General features: G+C 37.6%; 3 protein-coding genes across 3 annotated transcripts in view; 1 reads left to right on the top strand and 2 right to left on the bottom strand.

Moving 5' to 3' along the window:
- Positions 1-16142, top strand: part of LOC129422142 (uncharacterized) — a 104441-nt gene extending 88299 nt beyond the window's left edge. Inside the window, exon 5 of the mRNA XM_073857937.1 lies at positions 14461-16142. Within this exon, the coding sequence (XP_073714038.1) occupies positions 14461-16004 (1544 nt within the window). The 3' untranslated portion in view covers positions 16005-16142. The remainder of the gene's footprint in view (positions 1-14460) is intronic.
- Positions 1-19533, bottom strand: part of LOC129422851 (uncharacterized) — a 469570-nt gene that overhangs the window by 199429 nt on the left and 250608 nt on the right. The gene's annotated exons all lie outside the window — the stretch shown is intronic.
- LOC129422214 (uncharacterized) overlaps positions 1-19533 on the bottom strand; it is a 240539-nt gene that overhangs the window by 121252 nt on the left and 99754 nt on the right. The gene's annotated exons all lie outside the window — the stretch shown is intronic.

Genomic DNA, 19533 nt, shown 5'->3' on the forward strand with positions numbered 1-19533 from the left:
TTGTCACAAAAATCTTAGCATATTTAAATTTGTTATTTACTTGCAACAGTTTGTTCAACTTAAATCACCATTGACAAGTCTTTGTCTTTACAGAATAAAACTATAAAATAAGAGCCTCATGAAAAGCATTCTGGGAACCAAAATTTGATGGAAAAAACAGAAAAAGGTTGATGAGGATTTGTGGTTTCCAGAATGCTTTGCATGAGGCTCTTATTTTGTAATTTTATTTTGTAAAAAAGACTTGTTAAGTCTTTAAAGACTGATACAGACCTACAGATTATATTTTATAAAAACACATTTAGTAAGTAGTTTCTCCATCACACGCATTGCTCAACACAAGCGTCACTTTGATCTTCAGATGATAACTCTGGATTGTCTGGAAAGAAAAAATGTAGATATTTATGTTAAGTTCATATTTACTGAGAATGAAATCAGGATTTTGTTGCTTTTCTTGAAAGGTTTGTTTCATTTGTGCCGATAACCTCACAGTGAAAAACACTCAATAGTGTTAATAGAGCTGTTAACAGACCCATCAGTCTTCATGAAATATTTTTGTTTCAGTCACATCAGTGTTAATAGAGCTGTTGATAAATATCATTATTCCAGACGGATAGTTCCGATTTACCCCAATTCATTACAGTGATCTCTTAAGATCTGAAAAATGTACAGTGGGGCAAAAAAGTATTTAGTCAGCAACCAATTGTTCAAGTTCTCACACTTAAAAAGATGAGGGAGGCCTGTAATTTTTGTCAAAGGTACACGTCAACTATGAGAGACAAAATGAGAAAAAAAATCCAGAAAATCACATTGTCTGATTTTTTTAAGAATTTATTTGTAAATTATGGTGAAAAATAAGTATTTGGTCATAACAAAAGTTTATGTCAATACTTTGTTATATACCCTTTGTTGGCAATGACAGAGATCAAACGTTTTCTGTAAGTCTCCACAAGGTTTTTACACACTGTGGCTGGTAGTTTGGCCCATTCCTCCATGCAGATCTCCTCTAGAACAGTGATGTTTTAGGGCTGTCGCTGGGCAACTCAGATTTTCAACTCCCTCCAAAGATTTTCTATGGGGTTGAGATCTGGAGACTGGCTAGGCCACTCCAGGACCTTGAAATTATTCTTACGAAACCACTCCTTCTTTGCCCGGGCGGTATGTTTGGGATCACTGCCATACTGAAAGACCTAGCCACGTTTCATCTTCAATGCCCTTGCTGACGAAAGGAGGTTTTGAGTCAAAATCTCACGATACATGGCCCCATTCATTCTTTCCTTAACTCGGATCAGTCGTCCTGGTCCCTTTGCAGAAAAACAGCCCCAAAGCATGAGGTTTCCACCCCCATGCTTCACAGTAGGTATGGAGTTCTTTGGATGCAACTCAGCATCTTTCTCCTCCAAACACAAGAAGTTATGTTTTGGTTTCATCTGACCATATGACATTCTCCCACTCTTCTTCTGGATCATCCAAATGCTCTCTAGCAAACTTCAGACAGGTCCGGACATGTACTGGCTTAAGCAGGTGGACACATCTGGCACTGCAGGAATTGAGTCCCTGGCTGCATAGTGTGTTACTGATGGTAGCCTTTGTTACTTTGGTCCCAGCTCTCTGCAGGTCATTCACTAGGTCCCCTCATGTGGTTCTGGGATTTTTGCTCACCATTCTGGTGATAATTTTTACCCTACGGGATGAGATCTTGCGTGGAGCCCCAGATCGAGGGAGATTATCAGTGTTCTTGTATGTCTTACATTTTCTAATAATTGCTCTCACAATTGATTTCTTCACACCAACCTGCTTACCTATTGCAGATTCAGTCTTCCCAGCCTGGTGCAGATCTACAATTTTGTTTATGGTGTCCTTTGACAGCTCTTTGGTCTTGGCCATAGTTGAGTTTGCATTCTGACTGTTTTAGGTTGTGGACAGGTGTCTTTCATACTGCTAACAAGTTCAAAAAGGTGCCATTAATACAGGTAACAAGTGGAGGACAGAGGATCCTCTTAAAGAAGTTACAGGTCTGTGAGAGAAAGAAATCTTGCTTTTTTGTTATTGACCAAATACTTATTTTCCACCATAAATTGCAAATAAATTCTTAAAAAATCAGACAATGTGATTTTCTGTATTTTTTTCCTCATTTTGTCTCTCATAGTTGAAGTGTACCTATGATGAAAATTACAGGCCCCTCTCATCTTTTTAAGTGGGAGAACTTGCACAATTGGTGGTTGACTAAATACTTTTTTGCCCCACTGTACTCACAAAGCAAATGTTGGGGATTTAAATAAGATGAGGCTTGTAAAATGCAGTTGTTAAGTACCAAGTAGTGTTGCTTTTGATTTTCAAGTATCTACTTAGTTTTTCTTGTACTATATTATGTTCTCATACACACAAAATATTTGAATACTATGATTTTACTGCATTACTCTATTGTATTAAAAAGTAGGGATGCACATAACGATATATATCGCGAAAACGATATGTCGGCCGATAACTGCTTATTTTTAATGTTATCGGTTATCGGTCTGATAGCAAAATTAGGCCGATAAATGAAAGCCGATAAATGATGGATTATTTTGGTTTGTTGAACAACTTCACTTGCTCATTGCTTAGGGCTGGGCGATTAATCGAAATCGAACCGCAATCGCGATGTGAAACGTTGCGATTAGCATATCGCGAAAGGACGCGATATGATGCGATTTGAGAAATATGCGGAGAGGCTTTGTGACAGTCTAACCAATTGAGCGAGCGCAAGTATGGCTGTGCTATCGCCTCGCGAGATACGTCAGCTAAAACAGCGCTTCCCCTAAACTGACAAGGGGTTTCAATTTAAAGCATGCGCGCAGCCTGTGTCTCTCAATGCTTGTTAATACTTGCGCCTGGTTCTGCATCGCAAGACTTTTCGCGCGCGTCTTCCACAACAGACAAGGTGTTTAAACTTGAAGCACACGCGCAGCCTGTATCTCTATGCTTATTAAATACTCTCGCCTATCTCCGCAAGTACGCATCGCAAGACTTTGCGCGCGCGTCTTCCACAACAGACAAGGTGTTTAAACTTGAAGCACACGCGCAGCCTGTCTCTATGCTTATTAAATACTCCCGCATGTCTCCGCAAGTCCGCATCGCAAGACTTCACGCTCGCGTCTTTCAAAACGGATGATGCGTTAAAACTTTACACACACACACGCCCAACAATGCTTTCAATCCCGGCTCCTTATTTAAAACAAATTAAAATACCATTTAACTGGGTTGCTAATGTCACTTGAATGAAATGACATGACATTGAACGCATTTGGATTTTATATTCATTTTAAAATTCCCAAATGTAGCTATTTAATATTTTGATAGTTATGAAGTTGAGTATAAGTTCTTTGTTTACAAAAAACAAACATACAAATCTTTCCAGTAAAACTCAGTCACCCATTTAAATATTTTAACTTGTTGTTAAAGTTGCAGCTATAATGAAACCACTTATTTAAATAAAGCTAAAGACCATTTTACATTTCATACAATAAGAAGTGTTAATTATATTCTTAATTTCTTTGTTTTTGTGTCCTTATTTTCACAAAAAAAAAAAACAGTTAAATCACCAGACCCATAAGCAGTATCAGTAAGATCTAACCATCTGAGGCAGATGCACATTGCATCTGCTACAAAATTTAATCGCAAATCGAATCGCAATCGCAATTCCTGGCAGAAAATGCGCAATTAGATATTTTCCCTAAATCGCACAGCCCTATCATTGCTGGCCATGTGGAGTTTTGATTGGTGCTTTCTGTGACATAGCACGAAGATGACACGTGTTGCGGGCTTATGCTAGTCTAGCGCAAAGACAAGATGTCCGCGGTCTGGGAGTTTTGAAAATAATATGAATATTTATCGGCCTATATATATCGGTTATTGCCCCCCAAATACAAAGAGTTATCGGTATCGGCCAAAATTTCCATATCGGTGCATCCCTATTAAAAAGATGGGTATAACATTTGTGTACTTTTTACTTGACTATGGCTCAGCTATATCAAAGACAGGTGTTGGGTAAAGCACAGAACATTCTGTTGGATGTTTCTCACCTCTTGTTTGAGGAGTTCAAGCTTCTTCCATCTGGTAGCCGGTATAGAACTCCGCTCAGTAAAACAAATAGTTTTAAAAATTCATTTATACCTTCAGCGGTAAAGTTTTTAAACTGTAGGTAAATGTATTTAATCATGTGTGTTTTAAACTATTTCTTGTGTATGTATGTGGGACAGTGTTTTATGTGCATGCCTGTTTGCTGAAACCAAATTGCCTTCAGGAAATAAATAAAGATGAACTGAACTGAACTTTTTTTGTACTGAATTTCTTTAATATATTTTCATCTAATGCCGCTTCCAAAATATATTTTAAATAAAAAATACTTTGTATTCAAATGAACGTAAAACTACAAGTAGTAAGCGTCTGTATTGCTCCTGCATTACATTATATAAACAGTTTTTATGTTAATGAACTACACAGATGTCATCTATCATTTAATGTACACATCGTGTAAATCTGAATGAATTTAATGAGCTTATTAACATCGTAAAATACAGCGCAGAGCCGAAGCATGCCACCATTTCATTAAAATGAGACTAAAGCGATCACGAATTCATGTACAGATTGGGGAATAAATTACAATCTTTAGCGGGGCTAGGCAGAATTTTTTTCTAACTAAAGCTTTGAACTTAAATTTAAATATATTATATTACGAATAATACAAAAAAATAATAAAAAACTAAATATAATCAAGTTGGAAATAAAAAAATTATCTTGATCTTTTTATATAGGGATTTTTTTTAGTGTGTCTGACATAAACTGGACAGATTAAGTACTGAAACAGATGCCTCTATGAATGTTTTACTGACAAAGCCTTTTTTTATTTCCAGCCACGTTTATAAAGTGATTGAGAACTTCAGTGAAGCTCCTCCTACAACAATCCACCAATAAATGCTGGAGTCAAACACACAGAGAAATCACTCCATGTGTGACAACTGAAATCTTCATGACATAATGTTGATGCCGGTGAAAGAGGAGCTTGAGAAGATGACAGATCCACAACCATGCAGAATAAAGGATGAAGATACTGAGGAACAAATAGGTAGGTGTTTATGTTTCAATCTTTATCTTTAATATTTTATTGCATCAGACTGAAATTTACATTTACATTTTGTAATTTAGCAGATGCTTTTGTCCAAAGCGACTTACAAGTGAGGTAAACAATAGAAGCAATTATGGCAACACAAGAACAGCAATACATAAGTGCACTGGAAATAGTCTCATCAAGTCCAACACAGTATACATAGCCAAGAGTTGTAATTTTTTTGTGATATGTAGAGATAAAGAGGAAGGCAAATAGAGAAAGAGATAAAGATAAAGGTAACTAAAGAAAGATAGTAAGTCCGTTATTAGGAAGTGAAGTAATGGCGGAATTTTTTGACTTTGTTTTACAAAGACTTCGCTTGGGATTTCCCCCACCTTGTGGCACTTTAAGTGTTTCTGGTCATAAATGACCTGCCTACAGAAAATAGTTTATAACCAGGGTCTTCTAATGTCTCATTCAGTAAATGCATTAGATGCATGCATCATTTACCTGAGTTCACACAAAGTTTTGTTATTTTGTCACAGCGGTTTTTATTTTGGTTTTGTTCTTAAATAGGTAAATTTAACGATTTGGATTTGTTAGGCACAATTGTAAAATAAATTTCTCTCAAGTTTGTGATCTTCCACATTCACTTTAAATGACCGATCATTTTTGACCGGGATCACTACAACAAGTGTGACTCTGTGCCATTTTGTACAGAATGAAAGCAATTTAAAACAAATTTCCTAATTAAAAATTAAATTAGACTAGTGTGATAAACACTCTATTTAATATTGCCAAAATTATTCACAGAAAGGGTTGCAAAGGGGTGAAAAGTTAGATATGAAAGATATTTTCAGAAACTTTCTTTTGGAACTTTACCTGGGGAATTTTGGAAATATTCCAAATTGAAATATAATAGAAACTTAATAGGAATTTATAAGAATTGTTTGGAAATTTAGGGAAATTTATATCACATACAAACACAGATAAACATTTTGTTTGGTCATAAGCGGACAGCAAGATAATATTTTTTTTTTAAATGACGTCTTGACTGATTTATTGAAAGTAGAACTTTAATTGATTCTTTCATTAAGAATCACAAAAGCATAATAAACAATAGCTGCAAGCAGCAATTGCGGGGCCAAGCACCTTCAGCGCAATGAGCACCCAAAGCACAGCAAACACCACACGACGCAGCAAATGAGCAGAAAGCGCGCAATACAGAGCCCGAACCCAAAGCAAACGCAGAGCAGAACCACTGCAGTGCGGAGCGACAACAGCAAAGATGGCAAAAATTAGGGATGCTTCGATCAATGCCGATCTCCACTTATAATACGTGGCCGATCACTATTCTGAATCGGACAGCCGATCTTATTACAGCTATTTCATGTACAACGGCTTTTGATCAGTAAGTCCTTATCGATCTAAAATCACTGTTAGTTTGAGTCGTTTATAACACACATTTAAAAAAAGCAACACTCGTCAAACATAATTATTATACATATTCTTTATTATCATGAAAATACCTGAAAAGGTTTGAAGAACAGCAATATAAATATATCCTTCAGACATTTCCTGGAGCTGCGTGTGTATTCTTCTTCGTCTACAGCGCATTTTGAGTTTCTGCACGAGAGCGCCCCCTGGCTTTTGGATGTAGCGGCATTTCACCATAATTCATTGAGAAACATAGCAAGCATTATTGGCAGATCGATCGGAGCATCCCTAGCAAAAATATAACACGTGTGGAAAACCAGACAGGTCGAGAATAACGTTTTAAAGTGAACACAAAAGGAAATCTCAATAAGTGATAGTAAGAGCTGGGATTCAAACTGATGATCTCAGGTTCCTAAAGCATGGCACTTACTGCGTGCACCAGTGAGTAAACTATTAAACCATTGAGTTGGTGTGTCCAAGCTATAGAATAGAGCTTTAGAGCTATATATGCATTGACATCCAGCAATTACCGAAAGTGCAGAAATGACAACGGAAAGCACAAATAACTGAAATACAATGTATAGTATGAGAATCACAAAACTTAAGTGAGAAAAAAGTTAGGACAAAATACCACTGCACATGGGCTTCGAACCCATGACCTCAGGTTCCCAAAGCATGGAACTTACCGCATGCGCCACTGAGTAAACCTGGTGTTACTAGGCTGTGGAAAAAAGGTTTCAGAGCTGCAAGTTTGACATATGCCAAATCACTGAAATGAAACAACAAACCAAAATAAACAGAAATAGAAAGTATAGGGCAATCAGATAACTTAAACGGCAGTGAATTCGTGAAGAACATTTTGTACAATAATGAACAACGTGGGCAAATTTTGTCAGATTCGTTTTAATATGACAAAGGGACAGCGTCACAGGCACGGCCCGCTTTACAGAGGTATTTCTCAAAAATTTGACAGGCAGCGGAAAAATCTGTTCAGTTACGTCTGTGCGGATTGCTCCAAACATTATACGAGCAGAACCTGGCATAAAATAAACATTTTTTGTAAAAGGAGTAGTGAAAAAATCATTTACCATATGCCCTGACAATAACACATAAACAGAATGATGGAGAATGACAAATGAGGTATCGTTGCAATTGGCATAAACAAGTGAATCCAGTTTCACAAAAAAAAATATTAGACAAAGTATTAAGAAGTTATAAGCAGTTCTATAAGAACTGTTATAGTTCATAACCCCTAGGTGGCGCTGTACTCTGATTTCCCAGGTACCTTCAGGACATCATGCCGAAGCTCCCTATCGATTTTTGCACGGATATGTCCAGTAGTTCAAAAGATATAACAATTTATGACAAATTTCAAAATGGAGGACAGGCGGTGTGGTCAAACCCGACATAATACGCATCGATAGATGCGGCATGAGGCAAGGAATCCATAGACACCAAGATCATAATTGTCAAACAGTTCAGTTGTTATGGGCAAAAAAAGGCATTTTCCATATCTCATGACCCATAGGTGGCGCTGTCACCAAATTTGGCATGGACCCCCAGTTCATGGTCGACATGATGTGTACTACATTTCATTTCAATTGATGAAAGAATGACCGAGATACAGCTTCAGAACCATTTTTGTTTCAACCTCGTTAAGTTTGCGCATTTATTACTTTTGCACAAAGATAAATATCAAAATTCTGTTCAGTCATTTCTGTGCGGCTCACTCCAAAGATCATCTGTGCCAAAATTCATAACAATTGAACCAAATTTGAAGGAGGAGTAGGGAAAAAACGAAATACTGTACATTTCAAAATGGCTGTGTGTAATGGGTGGAGTCTTACTGTAAGGTATTAAAAACAATAAGCATGAGTAGAGCAATCACGTGTACTAAGTAGAATTTTCATAGATCAAATAGATCACCAGTTATAACAGTTTGAACATTGAATTTGTGAACTGCTGGTGGCGCTATAGAGTTAATGTTAGAGACCCCTTTTTTGGTCACATGACTTTTTATGACCACCTCTACAACTGTGCCACATTTCATCATTTTCCTACTTACGGTTCATAGGGCTGCCATAGACTCCCATTGGGGAAGAAATAGAAGAATAAATATAGCTGCAAGCAGCAATTGCGGGGCCAAGCACCTTCAGCGCAATGAGCACCCAAAGCACAGCAAAAACCACACGACGCAGCAAATGTGCAAAGCGCAGAAAGCGCGCAATACAGAGCCCGAACCCGAAGCAAAGCAAATGCAGAGCAGGACCACTGCAGTGCGGAGCAACAACAGTAAAGATGGCAAAAATATAACACGTGTGGAAAACCAGACAGGTCGAGAAGAACGTGTTAAAGGAAACGCAAAAGGAAATCTCAATAAGTGAAAGTAAGAGCTGGGATTTGAACCCATGACCTCAGGTTCCCAAAGCATGGAGTTTACCGTATGCGCCACTGAGTAAACGATAAAACCACTTAGTTGGTGTGTCCAAGCTATAGAAACGAGCTTTAGAGCTATAAACATTGATATCCAGCAATTACCAAACGTGCAGAAATGACAACAGAGAGCACAAATAACTGAAATACAATGTATTGTATGAAAATCACAAAACTTAAGTGAGAAAAAAAAGTTAAGACAAAAACCACTGCACATGGGATTTGAACCCATGAACTCAGGTTCCCAAAGCACAGCAGTTACCGCATGCACCACTGAGTAAACGATTAACCCACTGAATTGGTGTGTCCAACCTATAGAAACGAGCTTTAGAGCTATAAACATTGATATCCAGCAATTACCAAAAGTGCAGAAATGACAACAGAGAGCACAAATAACTGAAATACAATGTATAGTATGAAAATCACAAAACTTAAGTGAGAAAAAAGTTAAGACAAAATATCACTGCACATGGGATTCGAACCCATGACCTCAGAATCTCATGGCATGTGGTTAACCAGATCCGCAGCTCAGTTAACACAGCTCAGAGGGCAGCAAAAAGACAGCTTAGGTGCTGCAAGGATTGACGTGTGCCAATCAACACAGATGCAGAACTGACAGTGCAGAGCAGAACTAACAGAAATACAATGTATATGAGAATCAAAAAGCTCAAGTGAGATTGAAGACAAGAACATCATTCTGTATAGTAATGCTATACAATGTAATATACAGTCACATTAATTTACTATGACAAATAGACAACGTCACAGGCACGGTCAACTTTGGAGTGGTATTTTTAAGAAAGAGAACAGAATATAAAAAATCTGTTCGGTCATTTCTGTGCGGATTGCTCCAAACATTATACGAGCAGAACCTGGCAAAAAATAAACAAAATTTGTAAAAGGAGTAGCGGAAAAATCATCTACCATATGCTTTACAATAACACATGAACAGAATGTTGGAAAATGACAAACAGGTATCGTTGCGATCGGCATAAAACAGTGAATCCAATTTCACAAAGAAAATGTATATCAGACAAAGTATTCAGAAGTTATAAGCAGTTCCATAAGAACTGTTATAGTTTATAACCCCTAGGTGGCGCTGTACTCTGACTTCCCAGGTACCTTCAGGACATCATGTCGAAGCTCCTTGCTAATTTTTGCGCAGATATGTCCAATAGTTCAAAAAATATAACAAATTATGTGAAATTTCAAAATGGCGGACAGGCGGTTCGGTCAAACCCGGCATAATACACATCGACAGATGCGGCATGAGGTAAGCAATCCATAGACATCAAGATCATAATTTTCTGACAAACAGTTCAGAAGTTATGGGCAAAAATAGCCTATTTTCATATCTCATGACCCATAGGTGGCGCTGTCACCAAATTTGGCATGAACCCCAAGTTCATGGTCCACATGAAGTGTACCAAGTTTCATTTCAATTGATCAAAGAATGCCGTGCGGCTCACTCCAAAGATCACCTGTGCCAAATTTCATAAGAATTGAACCACATTTGAAGGAGGAGTAGCGAATAAACGGAATACTGTACATTTCAAAATGGACGCTACTGTAATGGGTGGAGTCTTACTGTAAAGTATCAAATTCAATAAGCGGGATGAGAGCAATCACGTGTACTAAGTAGAATTTTCATAGATCAAATGGTTTACTAATTATAACAGTTTGAACTTTGAATTTTTGGACTACTGGTGGCACTATAGAGTTACTGCTAAATACCCCATTTTTGGTCACATGACTATTTATGACCACCTCTACAACTGTGCCAAATTTCATCATTTTCCTACGTACGGTTCATAGGGCTGCCATAGACTCCCATTGGGGAAAAATAATAATAATAATACTAACAATTCCAATAGGTGTCTCAGCACCTTCGGTGCTTGACCCCTAATGATACTGACAATTCCAATAGGTGTCACAGCACCTTCGGTGCTTGACCCCTGATTATTATAGTACTTAAAATAATGCCAGCTTACATTTTAATTTACTGGCTAAGCTAGCTACTGTATAAACACATTTTGGTATTTGCTAAAACCATAATACGATAGATCAAATATATTTATCTAAGTTTATCATCAAAACTTACATGACTTGATGTAATTCTTTTGTGTGTGTGTGTGTGTGTGTGTGTGTGTGTGTGTGTGTGTGTGTGTGTGTGTGTGTGGGTGGTCATTTTTAGACACTTCTTTTTTAATTATCTCACCTAAATGCAGGGCCGGCTCAACCCCTTCGGTTGCCGTATAGGCGAGATTGAGTTTTGCCACACACACCCCCCCCCCCACACACAAAAAATACTCTTATAGTCACTCCAACAAGCAAAATGTGACTTAAACGATACACTTTAATAAATTACACATACAAAAATGTTACAAATAATGTTCAAGGATAAATAACAAATTATGACTCAAACAATGGATGAACAAAAAATGCTCTTATGGATACTGTACGTACCACTATAAAATGAATTCAATCCCTATCTCAAATAATAAAAGCAGTTGTTTCTGGCATTTCGATTCACCTTCAAAATTATTTAAAAAAATGTATTTAATTGTTCTGCTTATATTCCTAAAACCTAGGTTAAAGTAAAGCAGCCTATCTCAGTCCTGCAAAATGGGTACATTAACATCACAAAATGTGTCATTTGAGAGAAAATCTCAAAGACACGCACAGATGTTTTTCTGACAGTTAACGGTGTTTTTATTTTCACGTTCACAACACAAACTTGTCAGCATTTGCTATTAAACAACCTAACCGTAAACAAATAAAGAACGCGTGTGTCTGTTTGTTATCATGTTTATATATAAAGCTCCATGAAATGTCTTAAGGATATATTTATATTGCTGTTCTTTAAACCTTTTCAGGTATTTTCATGATAATAAAGAATATGTTTAATAATTATGTTTGACGAGTGTTGCTTTTTCAAATGCATGTTATAAACGACTAGGGATGCACCGAATATTCGGCCACCGAAAATGTTTGGCCGAAAATGGCCCAAAAGAGCATTTTCGCCTTTCGGCCGAAAGACTTTTATCACCGAAACAATACGGCCGAAATGTTGTGATGACGCAAACAGAAACCGCGACCTGCACGTGCTTGTCTGAAGCAACATGTATGCGGTGTGGATGTATTTAACCGCAAAAAGGCGCTAAAGTGAGCAGTTGTCTGTACGCACAGAGGCAGATGCGTTTGAATGTGTCCAGACGTGATCATCACAGAGTACGCCCTTCAAAGATCAGAACTCTTGATGTGTAAACTTTAGAGAGAGTCGCGCAAATGTGTCTCATACTGTAGTCCATTAACATACATGTGCCGAATAAAGCAATGAAAACAACGTAACGATTTAATGCTGCGCTGTTTGGGAATCGCCCTCGGTCTTTGTGCCCTCAATAGTGCACACACAAGTGAGACGCAAACAAGCGAACATAAAATCTTTCTGTTATTGACAGGGCACATATAAACAAAATTATCTCCAAAGTATTCTTTTTCTAATAAAAACATTTGTTTATGTCTTAAGTGTATATATAGATTACAGTCAGAAACCAGTCTCTGCTTATTTAAAGAGACAGTAGCCTCAGTTAACCTACTTAAGTCTGTGTCATTAATGTTAACCAAACAACCCAAGACAAAGGGAAAATAACTTCTGTAGCTCTAAAAATAATAATATATTTAATTTATACAATAAAGACAGTGTTATGACTCATTTAATTCGATTTCTGTACCTAATACTAATGTTAGCCCTTATTAATTTGCAACTTTGTTCTTTTTTTATAAATGTTTGCAATTTCTTTATTTGTTATTAGATTTTACCCACCCCCTTTTTGCTGATCTGAAAAATCATCTGATCCGTCCCTCAAAAACTGTAATGTGATCCGAACCGTGGTCCGTCACACACCCCTAGTAAAGTTAGTACACAGTGATAGCCATAAATGTATCTGTACTAATAATTGGCATAATAATTTGTTTCGGTGTTTCGGTTTCGGTTTTTCGGCCTTGGTTTCCTCTTTTTCGGTTTTCGGTTTCGGGCAAGAATTTTCATTTCGGTGCATCCCTATAAACGACTCAAACTAACAGTGATTTTAGATCGATAAGGACTGATCAAAAGCCGTAGTACATAAAATAGCTGTAATAAGATCGGCTGTCCGATTCAGAATAGTGATCGGCCACGTAGTATTAGTGGAGATCTGCATTTATCAGAGCATCCCTAATATATATATAGGTTATTTTTTCATTGCCATTACTGAGCATAGCCATCAACAATCTCCTAGAACCATTTCAGTCCAGATTCAGATCGGGTCATAGTACTGAAACTGCTCTAGTCCGGGTTACAAATGATCTTCTCATTTCTGCTGATTAGGGTTGCCGTGGTGACAGAATTTTCCCACCGGTTAATCGGCGCGTCACAAACCCGGGGATCGTGGTTTCTTTGGGTGGGAGGGGCTTATAAATGCGCATGCAGTCGTGCACATTTTACTGTCACTTTTGAATTACGCAATATCTGTTTAAATGCTGTGCTTGCGTATGCTGCTTTTAATCAAGTGTGAATTTGTGTGCAATGCGAGCACAACAGCTGGTTTAATTAAGTCAGGGATGGGCAACTTCGGCCCTGGAGGGCCGGTGTCCTGCAGACTTTAGCTCCAACTTGCCTCAGCACACCTGTCTAAAAGTTTCTAGTATGCCAATAGACCTTAATTGACTGCTTCAGGTGTGTTTAATTATGGTTGGAGCTAAACTCTGCAGGACACCGACCCTTTAGGACCAAAGTTGCCCATCCCTGAATTAAATGCTTGAGTCAATGTGCGCAGGTAATTCTCACAGAACCCGCCAGTCCCAAGATGAGCAACCGGCTGCTTCTCCATAAAGCGCTGCTTGAATGATCTTCAGCTGATTACTGTCAATGACTTTTTGCGCATCTTGGCGTTATTTTCGACCCTGAACTTATGTTCGATGCTCATATTAAGAAGGTTTAAAAAACAAAAACAAAAGCATTCTTCCATCTTAGAAATATCGCTAGATTACGACCATCTTTATAGCTACTAGATGCAGAGAGGCTTATTCATTCCTTTATTACGTCGAGGCTCGATTATTGCAATGTGCCCTACTTTTGTAGCCTGGTCCAAGAAGGTGAAGATGGCACGATTGAATGGGTTTATTTATTCCTGTTAATTCCCATGAAAAGATTCCAGCCTAGAAATTTTGCAACACTTTTCACAGATAATGCTATTTTCACTAAGATATTCAGATGCATGAAAACCAGTCCTAACTAAAAGAAAACAAGTTTAGAATAGAATCTAATGTTTGGTGATATTGGAAACCCCAGAAGTGTTATAGGGTTTTGAACACAGCACAAGAGTTAAACTACAAGAGCAGAAATTGACAATAGAAATGACATAATGTACTTCACAATAAAAATAACATGAATACATGACAATCTCAAATGTGTTTTGTCACTCTGGTTTATCAATCTGAACTATTTACTGTCTTTATTTTAGATATGATGGAAGTGAAAGAGGAGAGTCAAGCTGAAGTGGATGAGAAACATCACATTGTAAAAATAAACCATAATGTTTCACAGAAAGAAACTCTGAAGACTGAAGACATAAAGTGTGAAAATAGTTTCAGAGAAGATGAACGCCCTGCAGATCACAAGAGGACTCACAGTGAAGAGAAACCTTTCACATGTCAACTGTGTGGAAAGAGTTTTAAAAGAAAAGATAGCCTTAAAGCACACATGAGGATTCACACTGGAGAGAAACCCTTCAGATGTCAACAGTGTGAAAAGAGTTTCACCTTTCAATCGAACCTTAGCCAGCACATGAAAGCTCACAGGGGGGAAAAGCCTTTCAGATGTCAACATTGTGGAAAGAGTTTCAGAACAAAATGGCACCTTAACGAACATGTGAGGATTCACACTGGAGAGAAACCACATCTGTGCCATCAGTGTGGAAAGAGTTTTTCAACTGCAAGTGAACTTAAGCAACATTCAAGAATTCACACTGGAGAGAAACCTTACAAGTGTCAACAGTGTGGAAAAAGTTTCACATTTCAAACAGGCCTTACCCAGCACATAAAAAATAACAGTGGGGAAAAGCCAAACACGTGCCATCACTGTGACAAAAGTTTTCCATCTACATGTGAACTTAATATACACATGAGACTTCACACCGGAGAGAAACCTTTCACATGTCAAAAGTGTGGCAAGAGTTTCAGAAATAAAAGTAAACTTGAGACTCACGTGAGAAATCATATTAAAGAAAAAACACACGTGTGCCATGAGTGTGAAAGGAGTTTTATATCTGCAAGTTACCTTAAGATACACATGAGGTCTCACACTGGAGAGAAACCTTATGTATGTCAACAGTGTGGAAAGAGTTTCAGCGTTAAATCGAACCTTAACCAGCACATGAAAGCTCACAGTGAGGAAAAGCCTTTCACATGTCAACAGTGTGGAAAGAGTTTCACCTTTCAATCGACCCTTATCCGGCACAAGAAAACTCACAGTGAGGAGAAACCTTTCACATGTCAACAGTGTGGCAAGAGTTTCAGAAATAAAAGTAAACTTGAGACTCACGTGAGAAGTCACATTAAAGAAAAAACGCACGCGTGCCATGAGTGTGAAAGGAGTTTTAAATCTGCAAGTTACCTTAAGATACACATGAGGTCTCACACTGGAGAGAAACCTTATGCATGTCAACAGTGTGGAAAGAGTTTCAGCATTAAATCGAACCTTAACCACCACATGAAAGCTCACAGTGGGGAAAAGCCTTTCAGATGTCAACAGTGTGGCAAGAGTTTCAGAACAAAATGGCATCTTAACGAACATGTGAGGATTCACAGTGGAGAGAAACCACATCTGTGCCATCACTGTGGAAAGAGTTTTTCAACTGCAAGTGAACTTAAGAAACATTCAAGAGTTCACACTGGAGAGAAACCTTACAAGTGTCAACAGTGTGGAAAGAGTTTCACATTTCAAACAGGCCTTACAGCACATAAAAAATCACAGTGTGGAAAAGCCAAACACGTGCCATCACTGTGACAAGAGTTTTCCATCTACAGGTGAACTTAAGATACACATGAGACTTCACACTGGAGAGAAACCTTACACTTGTCATCTATGTGGAAAGGGTTATAGAAGAAAACGTTACCTTAATGTACACATGAGGATTCACACCGGAGAGAAACCACATGTGTGCCATCACTGTGAAAAGAGTTTTACAAGTAAATGTAATCTTAAGACACACATGACACTTCACACTGCAGAAAAACTGTTCACATGTCATCTGTGTGTAAAGAGTTTTAGAACGAAATATCTATTAAGGTCACATGTGAGAATTCACACTGGAGAGAAACCATTCATTTGTCATCACTGTGGAAAGGGTTTTACGAGGAAATATGACCTTAATGCACACGTGATGATTCACACTGAAGAGAAACCATACTTGTGTCATCAGTGTGGAAAGGGTTTCAAGACAAAACCAAGACTTAATGTACATTTGAGAACTCACACTGATGAGAAACCGTTCACATGCCATGAGTGTAAAAAGAGTTTCAAAACAAAAGCTACCCTTAAGTCACACATGAGAATCCACACTCGATAGAAATCATTCATGTGTCAACAGTGTGGATATGGCAACAATGTTTATTAATCAGCTGAGGTCTTATTAATAAAACTGTCTGGAGGATCTTTACTAAAAGTCTACATGCGCCCAAATGCCCAAGATGTCTGTACTTGTGTTCTTGTGGAACGGCATCAAGTCGCGGCCCAAGTACTGCTCCAATTCCAAGTTCACATCAAGTCAAGTTCACATAACAGGGAGCTACACTGCGACCAAAATGGTCGCATATGCGACCTTTTGAACTGCCGTTGCGACCCAAATTTTTAATGGGTCGCAAATGTGCTACCTAATGTTTTAGACAATATGCTATGATTTACTATGAGCATTTATTAAAACAGAAATGTGGATTTTAAGAATACGTTTTATAACGTGCTCTGAGCCATCAACACGTTGGCTTCATTTTGCGTGAAAGCATGTTTGCGTGCTCAGCTGTTTCTCAATGAATTAGGTGCGACGCGACGCAAGCGCAGTGTCTTCCATGTTTCTGAACTTGAGCAGAGGTCTTTCTTCACTGAGGACGCGGGACCCGTATGGTTCCGGGTTTATATTTTAAGTGGTCTGTCGGGTCCGGTTAGGTCCTAGTTTAATTACTTTGGGTCCCAAGTCTGATTAATGTTGTGTTTATAACCCGAGTCGATCGGAAAACGGCCATGAAAAAGCTAAAGCTCGAGTGAAGTTTCAGCGTGCCTTCGGTTTCTATGGCGATGGTTCTTGTTACGACCACGCGCTGCATTTGCTTTCTCACATTTTTTTAATAATCTTATTATTAATAAACCATATCTTTTCTAAAACCATATCAATATTAAGTTTGGACAGAGATTGTAGCAAAGAGCAATGCTAATGTCAAGCCAATTGCACTGAACGAGCAAAGCAATGTAAAGTCTGTCAACGGGACAGCAAGTAAACTTTTAAATCTGAAAAAATGAGTGGATTAAGCTTTTTAAATCAGCAAGAGAGAAATAGAAAGATAGAGCAGAAGCAGTAGAAGTTATCTTATAGTAATTATTACCATTATAACATCAGTCATAACATCAGTCACATTTATAATCTATAGACCTGCACTGTCTATTAATATACTATACATCATATTGTATTATATTGAGTTTGATAAAAGGGGTCTAATTGCTTCATATATCAGTGCAAAAACAGTAAGTGTTTTCGTGGTGCTTTGACAAACAGTGTCAGCTTTGTTAATGGCAAAGAAAGTTTGGGGTGGTTAGATTAATGAAATATGTGAAATTAATATTAATTTTCAATAAATCAATAAAGTATTGTGTTGTGTCACACATTATTAGTTCTACGTCACATGTATAGTAGACCATTATTTGTCAGTGGGTAATAATTGCCCTTTTCACCACCAAGTAAATTTCAGATCGGTGGGAAACACGACTGCAACGTTTAAGAAAACAAGAAGGCATGTGGTTTAAAAGATGGCAAGTAAAATAAAAAGCATATCTGTATGCAATACAGTTTCATTATTGTTCATTATTATCCAGAGCACCTTAATATAACTTGAAAAAAATATGTGCGACCAAATCATATTTTGCGCCAGTAACTGAAAAAGTTGGTAGCGCAAGTGCCACCAGTGGAAAAGGTTAGTGTAGTTCCCTGCATAACATCTCAGGATGTTGATCCGCTCATTGTATCTAGGATGCATCAGAAGGTGACTTGTGTGGACTTATGAAAGACAAGTTTCTTAGAATGCATTTCACGTCAACGGCAATGGAGCTTAAAACCGGCACAAAATTAAAAATATAACTCTTTTTGTGTCATTAAATGTAGCTTTTTAGTTGAAAATATTGATGAATAAACTAGTGTTGTAGTCAAGACCACCTAAATCGAGACCAAGTCAAGACCAAGACAGGCCGAGACCAAGTCAAGACCAAGACCCCAGTGCAAGTCACTGCATTAAAACACTTATGATAAAATGTGGAATATGCATATGATTAGGCACTTCTTGTCTGTGTGTGCGTGCGTGCGTGTGTGCCATTAGAGAAGTTGATAAAATAATCAAAGACATTGCAGATATGTGGGAATTTATCTTTGTCTATCATGGCTTGCCATCCACTTAACACAATGCAGGTGTTTTAAGTAATACAATTTGGGAGAAACTTAAACAATGCTTAAACAATGCCAACATCATATGCCAAACCTGAATAAACTGCATAAAATTAATGGTAAAAAATAAATTTGTGATGCGCCATCAGTTGTGGTCTTGACCGTTCTTGAAATAAAATTCAGAGTCCTCTTTGGCTGAGACCGAGACGAGAAAAATGCGGTCGATTCCAAGACGAGACCAAGACCTTCAAGTCCGAGACCGGTCTCGAGAACTACAACACTATAATAAACTTTAATTCTGTTGTTAGTTAGTAAAGATAGCGCATATATAAAAATTTTCTCTGATGATTTGGATATGTGAGTTTCGGGTGATCAGCAGAGGTGTAAAAAGTACTCAAAAATGTCACTCAAGTGAAAGTACAAGTACTGAGTGTAAATTTTACTCAATTACAAGTAAAAATATCTGGACAGAATTGTACTTGACTAAAAGTAAAAAAGTACCACATTAAAATTGTACTTGAGTATTAAAAAATTAAAAGTAACAGGAAGAATGAAAACTAGAGATTCTTGTTTAAGCTTTTAATCTGTAAAAACATGAAGTGAATGAAACACATCCAAGGTTTTATCCTTTACAACTGTTTGTTTTTAATTGTATTTAATTTTCAAACTATAAGACTACTACCTAATTTCCAACATGATTTCACAAAGTTCCGTGGTATAGTCACAGAATTTTTTGCTCATTTATCTGTGTCATTGTCACGGATCTCTGCATTTTTCTGTGTCTCTACCACGGACTTTCTTGTTTTTCTTTTCCATGTCAGTTTCATGTATTGGTTTTACTCAATTGTTTTTCCTATTTTAAACCATTTTCGCATGGGTTTGGGGCAGTGT

The sequence above is a fragment of the Misgurnus anguillicaudatus genome, chromosome 19, assembly GCF_027580225.2.
Source record: "Misgurnus anguillicaudatus chromosome 19, ASM2758022v2, whole genome shotgun sequence".
In the NCBI taxonomy this organism is placed as follows: domain Eukaryota; kingdom Metazoa; phylum Chordata; class Actinopteri; order Cypriniformes; family Cobitidae; genus Misgurnus; species Misgurnus anguillicaudatus.